This window comes from Artibeus jamaicensis, unplaced genomic scaffold (assembly GCF_021234435.1).
Source record: "Artibeus jamaicensis isolate MK-2021 breed Jamaican fruit bat unplaced genomic scaffold, CSHL_Jam_final contig_2259, whole genome shotgun sequence".
Lineage (NCBI taxonomy): Eukaryota > Metazoa > Chordata > Mammalia > Chiroptera > Phyllostomidae > Artibeus > Artibeus jamaicensis.
In genome coordinates, this window is record NW_026521468.1 from 5839453 (window position 1) to 5851793 (window position 12341).

The following is a 12341-nucleotide window of genomic DNA, read 5'->3' on the forward strand; positions in this document are numbered from 1 at the left end:
TGGGAAGTGACTGTTAATAAGTATCGGGTGCCTGGGGGGTCAGTGAAAATGTCTCAGAGTCAGATGCAGTGACATGGCGCCCATCTGTGACCGTACTAAAAACCGCCGGGTCGCTGGCTGTAGAAGGGCGAGTTGTATGGTGTGTGTGCTGTATCTCAAGTAAGGTGTGAGGTTAAAGCACAATTATCAGGGAGAAATCAACTTCCCCGCGCCAACATGGCTGTCTGAATGAGCATGGGACGGTCTAAGTTACCTCCCCGGTCCTGTCAGAGGGAGCCGGGACTCCCGGTTTGTCCTGACCAAGCCCATCTGCCCCAGGTGCTGACGAGCCCAGCAGAGGGGGGCATGGGTTTGAAACTAACAGGGTCTCAGGGCCGGTGCAGGGACAGTGAATTGGGGACAGTGCTGATGATGGAGATGAGGCGACCAACCCCGGGCACTCCACGTTCTTCAGCGGAAGGGCAGAGAGATGAAGAGTAAATGTAAATGGTAAACATGAGCAATAAATGAGGATTTCAGAATCCAACTGCCAATATCCCATCTTTCCACAGGCTTGTTGAGGTATCTGCAAGGTTCAGTTTTCCCTCCATTATTCTTTTTTTGTTTGTTTTTTAAATGCATGAAGTAGAGCCATAGTGACTCTTCCAGGAAAGGAGCATTCCCCATGAGCGCAGACTGTGGCACGCAGTCTGACCGGCCCGGATGCAGACAGCCCCGATCTCAGTGGGCGTGGGCCAGGCTCAGGGCCGGGCACAGCTGCTCTGGGGGTCTCTACGGGGCGTGGCTGCCCCTGCCCGCAGGATGGCACCCTCCCTGGTGCCTGGCCCGAGCACCGGAGACTTACTTGACGAGCCTCAGTGTGTCCTTCCGAATGTTGATCAGGCTTCTCAGAGTCTTCACTGGCTCCTGGGGCGGGGGGGCGGCGTACGGAAACTGCAGAGACAAAGCGGAGAAGGCCGTGTGTTTGCAGAGACCGGCGACTGTCCCTCACCGGACAGGGCTTCGCAGGTGACAAACAACAGCCTTTCGAAGCAGGAGGGCAGGAGCTGGTCTCCCAACTATGGGAGGACAATGACGGTTGACCTGTCAAGTGAGCCTGCTCAAGGTCATGGCCAGGAGCAAGATTTCTCTGCTTCCCCCCATTCTGTGCAGCTTATCCGAGTCAGTATTTAGAACCTGGATAACTAGTAAAAACGCCCACTGCAGTTCCAAACACCAACGACACACCGTGGCCGAGTTAATCCCGAAAGGCTTTTCCTTCTGACCTTGGACGATGAGGAACCAGAGCAAGGTTTGCCCTTCAGTGAAGCCACATGGCGTCTTAGGAATATGGGGGGTGTGAACAAAATAGCCGGGCTGGCGGTCAGAGAGGAGTCCACGGTCCCACGGCTGACCATGGGCAGCAGAGACCTTTCAAACGCAAGCCCGGGGCCCTTCTGGGGCCATCAGAGGTTTGGGGCTGTCCAGCGCGTACCTTACGCTTTCACTCTTGGGGCTCTGAGTCGCTGAGCACGAGGACATGAGAAAGGAGAGCCGGTACCAAATGTAGCCGGGAACGGCCTTCAGAAGATTAAGAATGATTTAAAACGTTCCCAGTATCGTTCTGCGGTTTGGGGGGTCAATAAACAATTTTTGTCTACAATTCAGGGAAAGCCTACTAGTCTGTGGGCTCCTTCAGGAGTCTGTCTACCTCCTGGCACTGGATGCAGGGGTTCGGGCACCCACATTTCACCCCAATGTGCCTGCCGCAGCTTCTGCTGAACGTGGTTCTTTCGCCAGGAAAACACAACCTATTTCAGGGCCTCAGCACAACCGCTGATAGTTCACGGGTATGGACGCAGCCCCGAGGAAAACACATTCAACCTGAATGGGCAGATGCGCGTCCGAATGACCCACTTTGTGGGTATCGAATAGCAACATTTTATTTTTTTCACTGGTCCATTAAACATGTATTCTTCTAACATACAGGACGGTTTTTCTAATTATAGAGTAATACACATTCAAGAAGAAAACTTGAAAAACACAACAAAGTACAAAATGGGCCTTCACGTCACCACTCGGTGACAGACACCACAGGTGACACTGGGGAAGGTCTCCTCCCAGAGCTGTGCCTCCACCCCCCTGCGGCCCCCCTGCTGCCCCCCATCCCCCTCTCCCCTACATGCTGGTTCGAACTGTGTGCACTGTTTCATAGCCTCTTTCCTCTTAGAAACACGCATGGTGAACATTTTTAAAGTCTGTAATTTGACAACACGACCACACACACTAGCAATAGGAACATATGTGACTTTATCCGTTCCACATTCTTCGGTGTTTAACGTACATTGGTTTTAGTTTTTTATTTTATTTTTTACGCTGCTATAAATGTTGTGGCGGGTGCCTGGTTCCTACATTTCTGCATGTTGTGTGATTACTTCCTTAGGGCAAATTCCTAGATGTGGAATGACTGGATCAAAGAGTAAGCATATTTTTGAGACTTTTGAAAATATTTTCGCCAAACTGTTCTCCAGAAAGCTGATTCCAATTTTCTCTCCCACCAACGGCGTATCGGGCGGCTCTGACCCAGGAGGGCCGAAATCCTTGGTCAGACCCATCTGTGGTCGACTTTCCACCCCCCCCCCCGGCAGGCGCACTGAAGGAATTTAAAACAATTTAAAAATAAGCTTAAGCAAAAAGTAATGAGGCAGGAAAATCCGACACAAATGCTAGTCTATTCTAAAGCCAAAATAAATGACTTTGGGATTAAAATCTTTTTTTTTTCTGGAGTAGCAAAGTTAATCATATACATTTCCACAAGTACTTGGAAGTGAGCCATAACTCCTCCTGAATGAAAGAAAAGAAAAAAGAAAAAAAGGGTGCTCCACACTCTCCAAAAAAAGAAAAACAGTCAGGAGGGCGGGGGTCAGGTGGAGTGGACACAATAACCTGTGTTCTCAGCCTTCCAGTTAGAATGTCACCTGAGCCTTAATCCTCGGTCGTAAAGGCTCAGCCCACAAGGTTTGGTTCAGAAGGCCTGGAGCAGACCGCCTGCTTTCACTGTGAAAAGTGAAATGGAATTCTAGAAGCTTCTTTGAGGTGCCCTTCAGAGCCATTGAGTTCATTCACTCCAGAATGGCGTCTGGGAAATGGGAAGACATCCCACATGCCCGTACTGAGCCAAGGGGAGAAGCCAGGACGTGCCCCAGGGCTTGGCAGTCCCCCTCACCCCCGCCCGGCGTGGGGCAGGCAGGTGCGGGGCGCTGACACCCGGGAGGAACAACCTGGCTCGCTCCCTAAGGCGGTGAGATGTCTACTGAGTACCTCCTACATGCCGGGCATCCTTAGATCTCTTTTTTGACTTAATGAAATCAGGGTAAAATACACGTAGCATAGTTTGTCACCTTCCCATCGGAGGCACACCGTCCGGCGGCATTAAGTCGCATCATGCCCCCCTGGCCACCTCCCATCCCTAGTCCAGATCCACCCTTATTTACTGTCCCCCACACGGACACACGAGTCTACTGGGGCTGCCGGGCGGTGGGCTCCCAGAGGACCGAGGGGCATGTGGGAGAAACTCAAAGACATGCTGGTTCACCAAACAGACGAAGGTGGTCAGCGTTAACACCCCCATTCTGCCTGTAAAGAGGCAGAGACTCAGAAGGCTCCTGTTGTGGCCGAGGGTCCCGGGGCTCACGAGCAGCCAGACCAGGGTTTCAATCCAGAAGCCATGCCCCCTCTACCTCAGTCCCTCTACAGGTGGTTCAGAGCCCAGGGTGGTCTAGAAACTTGAGACGGACAGCTGAGGGTCTCTGCAAAAGGCCCGGACCCTTTGGGTGACACCCTCTGCTCAGGTGGTAGAGGCACCGAGTGCCACTGAGTGCCACACCCCCGAGAACGTTAACAGGAGAGCCCAGGTCTCAGAGAAAAGCCTTCCCAGAACACCGCAGACAGAACCCCGGTCTCTAAGCCCTAGCAGCTCCCGCAGAACATTCCAGAGCCAACAGTGTCAGAGACTGCCACCGGCAGCCAGGGCAGGGGCGGTCGCCATCCCCCTTCCGCCTAAGATGCGTGAACACGTGTCACTGATAAGACACAGAGGAGTCTCTTGCAAGTTGTTTTTGAAGGACCAGACATTTGCCCATTCAGTCCACACTCTGGCTGTGCAGTGCACCGCCTGCGGTTCAGTGCAGGGCCAGGAACGCCTCCCCCAGTTCTGTCTGCAGGGGGCAGAGCTCCGGTGGCTTCCACCCGGTCCCCTGCACGCAGCACAGCACCCTCTGGGGACAGGCCTGCAGCATCCATCCTGAACAAAGCCAAACCTCAGAGTGACTCAAATTCCGAACACCTCCAGCCCAGGATGGGAGGACGGTACAGGTTCAGCCAGATAAACTCCTTCTAGGGGCCCCGGGGTGGGGGGGCGCTTGCCGGTGGAGGCTCTGCGTGATACTGAGCGGATTTCTCTCTGGCCTTTTACTGCCCCCCACTACCGCCACCCCCTTCATCAGTTTCCCGTCGGGTGGGCCTCACATAGGCAAAGCGCCACCTGGTGACCAAATGTGGAACTGCCACCGTGTGTGTGACTTACACACACGTATATACATTATTACCCATACATCCTAGATATTTTTAATTTAATCTTTATAATATTTCCCCACTACTATTCAGTCCCCGTATAACTCTCTGCCCCCAGCAGTCACCACACTGTTGTCCATGTCCATGAGTCCTTATTCCTTTCTGCTCAATCCCTCCACCCCATAACCTCCCCCATCCTGGATATTTTTAAGCCATTCTAATTGCAATTATTTTGTGAAACTACCCATACAAATGCACTCCCATTTTCATTGTAGAAAATATGGTCACAATGCACACAAGACAGCAGGGTATCTTATGGGGCAATTCCCATAAGTCTATAAAAAGGACTATAATACACTAAAAAAAAAATTCATCGAAAAGTTTTTTTGCCTGGCTGGTGTGGCTCCATGGATTGAGCACTGGCCAGAGAACCAAAGGGTTGCCTGTTCGATTCCCAGTCAGGGCACATGCCTGGGTTGTGGGGCAGGTCCCCAGTAGGGGACACATGAGAGGCAACCACACATTGATGTTTCTCTTCCTCTCTTTCCCCTTCTCTTCCTCTCTCTCTAAAAATAAATATCTTTAAAAAAAGAAATCCTTTAAAAAAAGTTTTTTGAAAAGTATATAATTTTCTAACATCTAATATTTGTTTCAGGCCAGATCGTGTGCTGCTGGCACCCCCAATCTGGCCCCTCGGGGCCCCTTCAAGGGGCCCTTGTGCCCTGTGACCTGCCCCAGAACTCTCTGAGCGCCCCCTTGCTGTTGGGCACCACACAGGTCGGGAGTTCCAGGTTCGCCTCGGGTTTCTCCTGTCCTGTCCCTGAAGCAACCGCATGTCCAGGAGCCCTGGTGGGCCCCAGACTGTCCTTTGATGAACATGTGGCCGTTTCCAGGGTTCACCATTAGAAACGATGACGCATAGACATTTCTTGGGAGGAACCTCAGTTTAATGGGGCGGCGGGGGGGCTGGTTAAAAGAAAACAAATCAATATGCACCAATCCAGTTTTTACTTGGAAAATAGAAAGCCCCGAATGCCAAGAATCTGCTTCCAAAGAGAAAGAAAATTATTTTAGACAATTTATAATTAAAATAGAAAGGCACTCATTTTATATATTCGCAGATGGGTAATATTTGTGCCAAAGAACCAAGTGATGGTTCCTGGGGGGAACGAGATCTGGGTCACATGAAAACTCATTTGCAGCACTGCGTACGCCCTTTCTTTCACGGATTTTAGGGGTTTCATATTTAAATTTCAGTTCCTTCTTATTTCGTGCCTGGCTGTTTTCTCAGCTTTCTCTACTTCCTCTCTTCTCAGAAATGCAGTGTGTCCAAGACTTGCCAGTGGATATTTTTAGACCGGCGATGTTCTAGCACATTTTCCTAACCAGTGTCAAGGGAGGACGGTTCAGTCTCGGCCTGGAGACTGCAAAGGCCGGCAGAGCCGCCTCTTCCTCCGGCGCCGCCCCGAGGCCGACGGCCTCACGCCCGCTGCAGGCCAGAACGTCAGCGCTATATTTACATCAGAAAAACCCCCTTTAGCTCATTTTCCACCCAGTCCTCGTGGGGAGCTAATCGCCAGGGCAGAAAGGTGATGGTAGAGCTCACACAATGCAAGACATCCTTTCTACTCGATCGGAGACAGGAGGGAGACACGGAGAGGGTGTCACCAGGTGACCTTCACATGAAGATGCTCGGTGGCCAGGTTCGGCGACCCAAGGTTTCGACCAGGAAAGAGATCTGTGTATAGTCTGCCAACAACTCTGCTGGGTCCCCTGGCAGGGAGAACACAGGACCAGTGTCGTGGCTATGTGACATCACATCTAATGCTGACCCTTCCCAAAATGTCTGAATTCCCAGCACGGTCGTGCCCAACTCACCAACTCCCTGTTCGTCCTAATCGGTGATAAGAAAAGAGCGACCAGTCTGTTGCAGAATAAAGCGCCCATCATAAAATCACGCGGCTCTCCACCCACGACCACGGCAGACCCACTGCCCGCCTCTCTTCGAATTTAGGGGGACACTGAGACCCGGCAACCGGCTAGGCACCGCTCCAAAGCCCAGTGCACCTGTGGGGCCCTGCGCACTGTTTTCATGACAAAAGAAACTACTGGTCTTGGGGTCCCTCACAGAGAGGGGCGCCTCCCAGCAGGACAAAACACCTCCCAATCACGCTGTGCCACTACAATAAAAGTACCTTCCTTGAAATGACCTGTGTTTAGACACAAAGGGTTTTGCCTACCACCAGCTAAGTTTAAGGAGAGTTGAAAGGAAAAAGAAGTGGAAACAGCCATCTTTTCCCTCCAGCTCGTTAGTCAATGCGACAGGCAGAGGGCCTCCCCCTTTCAGACCAGCACCCCATCCCGGACACCGGGTCTCGGGCTTGCATCTGCTTCGAGGCTCATCCCCCAGCTCACAAATATGAATCTACCTGTATGACAGATGTTCAGGTGCCTGATACTGTGGCAGACAATGTGCCCAGAGCAGTCAGCACCGTCTCAGTCAAAACAGGCGTTTTAAAATATGCAACACGTACTGTTCCAAAGAGGCATAATGTAGCTGTCAGGTTCCAGATGGTGAGTCTCAGAGACGAAAGTCAAATGCCCACCCAGTGTCATGCTCGGAGGCTGGCTGCAGGGCTGACTCAGGTCACGGGCAGCTCTCCTGCCCTGGGCTCCATCCCTGACCCTCCCTGGGCCTCCTACCCGAGACCTCCGCCTCCCTCCACGTCTGCCGCCGACCACCTCTCAGTCCGTCCTTGCATGTCTCCCTTCCTGGGCCGCGTCCTCCAACTTCCCTGTTCTCAGCACCGCCTCTGAATGGCTCCCCTTCTTTTTACTGATTTCTTGTCTGCACCTGAGACCCTGGGCTTCTGTTCATCTTTGGGGCTTGTGATCCCAGGTCATCAAGAACAAACAGGTGCTTGAGCATTAACCATCAGCCCCCTGAGACTAAACACAGCCAAGTGCCAAGTTTAAACTCGGTGCAAAGCAAAGACGGTGCAGCAGCAGATAGTAATTCCGCAGGACGCACATGCGGCCCGATCTCCTAACATCGATGGCCTGGCTCCTGGCCCTGTGATCTTAGCCTGGTAGATGTGGCTCAGTGGATTGAGCACTGGCCTGCAAACCAAAGGGTTGCTGGTTTGATTCCTAGTCAGGACTCCTGCCTGGGTTGCCAGTCAGGTCCCCAGCAGGGGGCTTGTGAGAGGCAATCACACATTCCCTTTCTCCCTCCCTTCTCTTCTCTCTAAAAATGAAAGATTCTAGCTAATCAGGCAAGAAAGTGGCCAAGGTTGCCATCAACCAGTCACAGACACAGCTGTCATGTACATACACGACCTGACGCCACAGGCAGGACCTTTGTGCTTCCTCCACCCGGTCCAGGGAAGCTCTGCGAGACATGTAACAGGTCCATCTCAAAACCAACACGGTCATGAAAAATAAGGAGAACCCGGGAAACTCACAGACCGGAGGAGGAGGTGGAGGAAACGGGGCAAAGGTAACGTGGGGTCCTGGATTGGATCCTGGAACTAAACAGTGACAACGCTGGGAAAACTGGCGCCGTCCCAAGAAGGTCTGTGGCTTCTCAAGCATAATGCATCTGGCAAGGTTTTGGTGTGGACTTCGGGCTGTGGTTGTGGAAGGTGCTAACGTGAGAGGAAGCCGGGCAAAGCGTGTGTGGGAATTCTCTACCACCCTTCTGCAAGGAGGAAGTAGGTTTTGGAAAAAGAATTTCAGCCAGACAGATGCGGAGCCGGACCGGCCAACGGAGGGCCTCCAAGGGGAAGGTCTCAGCTCTGCAGACAGGCAGCCGGGCCCTAAGGAGGCTCCACCTCCCTCCCCGTGCAACATACTCAGCGATAGCCACCCTGTCGCCTGCGAAGTGAAAGGCCTCAACGGTCCAGGTCCACTCAGGAAAATGGAAGCCACACCCGTGGTTTTCAGGGAGAGGCTCGAACATAAGAGACCAATGAAACAGGCAGGGGACACCACAAGTGGACACAGCGCTGACAGAGGGTACCAGCAGGAAGCAGCTGTCACCCCTGGGGCTCGGGGATTATCAGATCCTAGAGACTCCCCCTGGAGCTGGGACTCAAACCTCCAGCCTGCAGCTGTCTGGTGCCCCCTGTTGGCAGAGCCTGGCAGGGAGCCTCCAGCCTTGGAGAAAGGGGGCCGCTGCAGGCACAGCCCCGGCTGCACGGGGAGCCTATTAAGTTCCTAGGCTAACTCCCTGCTCCTCCGCTCTTTTAAAACTATGTTACAGCATGGATTCGTTGAGGAGATAGGCCTCCGGTGCTCACAGCAGCTAAGGTGTTAATAAACGGGAAATACGCTGTTGGGTTCTGCAACTGTAACGCCTTCACTGCGAAGCTCGAGCGTCAGGGCTGCCTTCCGGCGAGGCCTGCATCTGACCCATTTCTGCAGTAATCGGGGCCGCGTTCCAGTCGATGCCCGCGGCGAGGTGGTTTCGGGGAATGAAAGAGTGTGCCGCTTCCTCGTAACCCACTGCGAAACTATCTGACCCACAGGTCTTTGGCTTCTACGGGCTTTTGTAGAACAGTTTCATTACAGGTTAGGGCCGCGTGCATGTCTTTAAAAGCTGAAAAAGTTAACCAAGTTTTTCTTTGAAATGCAGTACCACTAAGTACAGTTTCCCGTAAGCGGGGCATGCAACAGGAAACCGAGACGAGAGTGTGCACCCCGGGTTTCGGGACGTTTCAGAGACATTTCGAGGAAATTCCTCGGCACTGGCCTCAGTTTCACCGGTGAACGCCACAGAGTCTTCTGTGCTCTGGTGTGTGAAGAAACGCAGTCTGACAACAAACCAAAAGTTCAAGTGTTTAGTGGCATTTTCTAGGTCAACAGAACTTCGCCATCAAGTCCTTTCTCTGAGCTTCCGTGAGACTGTCTACACTTCACTTGCTTCTCCCCCTGTGTGTGTGTCTGATCTTCCCACGAGATTGTGAGTTTGAGGGCACATCCGTGTGACAGCCGCCTCCGTGGGACCCAACGTGAGGAGGCTGGCGTGGCGGAAGGCAGGGGGTGGGGGGCGGGGCCGAGGGACAGGCGGGTGAGCTCCTGGGGAGGGTACAGTGCACGCCCCTACCCTCTCCGGATTTTGAGCATTTGTCCCTCAAAATAAATGACAGGCTTGCACAACTAATGCTCACAAAATAACTGGGTGACAGCCTGCGTGGGTTTTCCAGTCACAGGTTGGAGGAACAGGGTCCCTCTGGTCCTACCAGGCAGCAGTGGGCAGGCCCGCAGAGGGACGAGGAAGTGGCTGAACAGAACTGGTGGACGGCAGGGGCTGGAAGACCCGGGCCTTAGCCCCCCCCCCCCACCTGGACAGTGGGGTCTGAGCCCTGGTCCACCTCGCGGGGCGATTAAGAGCAAACAGAAAACGTCTGCACAATCACGCAGACTGTGCGAATACAGGTGATCGTTAGTGGTAGACACTTATTGTCGGTGACACCATCTTCCTTAAGGAATTCTACCTGAACGGGACTCTGAACACTTGGGCCACAGACCACACGTGTGAAACAGCAGCAACTAGACAAGTGTCTCTTACCTACGAACACCTGACCACTGGGCGTGACCACGGCTGGGACGCGTCTCCCTCGCTGGGACCCAGCGGCCCCCTGTGAGTCCCGTCCCCCCAACACACACTCTACTGGAATTTTTTAAACTTCCTTGTTTTTTTAAAGTATACTTTATTGACTATGCTATTACAGTTGCCCATTTTTCCCCATTGCCCCCCTCTGCCCAGGACCTCCCTTCCCTCCAGCAACCCCCCCCCCTTGGTTCATGTGCAGACATTTCAAAAACATTTTGAAATGTTTCCAGGAGGAAAGCTCTCCTACGGGCAACACCAGCGCCCAAATCGCACCACTTATTCAACCCCTTTATACTCTACGTAATAAGTTCTTCACACGAGTCATCGGGAAACTGAAAATTAATTCTATGCACCCACCGGAATGGCTGAAATAAAAAAGATGGAAACAGTAGGTGCTGGGGACTCTACAGCCGCTGGTGGGCGTGAAACTGGCCCCCGGCCTGTCCTCCTCCACGCTCCACAGCGCCTCTCCTGGATGGACCCCAACAGGTGCGCACGCTCACCCACACACGTGTAACAGGCGGGTCACGGCCACGCTCTTGGTAGTGGTGAGGGTGCAGAACGACACAACGCCGACCTGAGGGACACACACCCCACAGAATGAAGGACGGCCGCCACGTGCAATGAGATGAACGTCTCGCAGACGTTCTGAGTTCAGGAACCAGACCCGGCTGGGCACACAGTTCAGGGTTCTGCTCACGTCACATACAAAGCAGGAAAGAAGTCAGGCTCATGGTCACCTTGGGCCAGAGGTAGTGAGGGGAGGGGGGTCTCAGGGGAGCTCCTGGGGGGCTGGCCGTGGGCTGTGTGATTCAGATGCTGGTCCCTGAGGTGTGTCCACTTGGCCAGGATCAGCTGCACATGTGTGCTTTGCTGGCTTTCAGTGTATCTATTACAGTTCAATAAAGAATTTTTAAAAAGGACAAGCCAGCCCCATGTAAGTGAATCTAGAATGATCTTCAGGACACACTGTTCAAGTAACAAGCAAGGGCAGAAATGTCTATGGGGTGCGCAGTGCTGTGTGGGCTCCCCCACCCCCCAAATGACCCCCACCACCGAGCATGCTGGCCACACACAGGCCGTCGTGGCTCCCTCCTGGGAATGAGGAACCAGAGCCACCTGGTCTGTGCTGGTGGCTGATTTCTGCTTCTTCATACAGCCACCAGACAGCCGACAGCCAGTGACTCACTGATGGGGTGCACCACAGGCTGGCCCCTTACCTCAAGATGGGGTGACTCTGTACAAGCTGTACCCCAAAGCTCTCCCTCCGGGGCCAGGCTGACGCGTCTGGGCCAAGACCAGGCTGTTGCTTAGTGCTGCCCCCATACCCTCCTCTGGGCAGCACCCTGCTGCAGGGAGCTTCGCCCGGCCTGCTTCCCGAGAGGCCGGCCTAAAGCATCTGGCGCCAGAAGTGGTCTAAGGAAGCAGTGGAATGTGGGGGGCAGGTCGCCCACCGGCCAGAGGGTGGTGAGGACCACCACTGGGCATGGCCCCTGGCCTGCTGCAGTAGCCTGACATGGGGCAGGTGTGCAATCCCCGGAACAGCAGGCCCGGGAGCAATGGTCACACTTAGGACTGGAATGGGGCGGCTGTTGCTAAGAGCTCACTAAAAATGGAACAAGTCTCAGATGCGCTACCAACCTTTAGAGCCAGGAGGCCTGCAGGCCGAGAGGAGAGGGGAGAGGAGAGGGTATCTCAACAGCCAGGGCGCTGCGGGCCCAGGCTGACACACGCAAGGGTGGGGACAGGCGGTGTGTGCGGGGCGGAATGTGAGGCTGAAGGAGAAAGAGCCCGTTGCAATGAGGACAACCTCTCGTGACACAGAATAAACACCTGGTCAAGGGCGCTGGGTCTAGCACATACTGGGGGAGGGGGCCGCTTGGAGCTTGGAAAAGCCAGGGACCACACTAACTGTCCCCAGAACCTGCACAGCCGTCTTTGGAAGAAAAGATTAGCAGGCTTAGAGAAGCAGGTGTGGCTTGGCCACAAGCCACAGGAAAACCCAGGTAGCTGACCACGTCCTTCGGGGGGTCACCTGCGGCCTCTGGTGACCACAGCCTAGGCACTGCCTCAGGGACCGGCTGCCCTCTTCATCCCTCCTGCTCCCCCCAACCCCGAGAGCAGACTTCCGTCCGCCTCGTCTGGACAGCCGGACAGCTGGACAGCCTTTTCT

The 12341-nt window shown here is 53.9% G+C and overlaps 1 protein-coding gene across 3 annotated transcripts in view; it reads right to left on the bottom strand.

Annotated features, from left to right (window-relative positions):
* RNF157 (ring finger protein 157) overlaps positions 1 to 12341 on the bottom strand; it is a 58251-nt gene that overhangs the window by 20632 nt on the left and 25278 nt on the right. For all 3 annotated transcript variants that reach the window (XM_037157784.2, XM_037157785.2, XM_037157786.2), the window contains exon 3: positions 845 to 933. In XM_037157784.2, coding sequence (XP_037013679.2) covers positions 845 to 933 — 89 coding nt within the window. The remainder of the gene's footprint in view (positions 1 to 844; positions 934 to 12341) is intronic.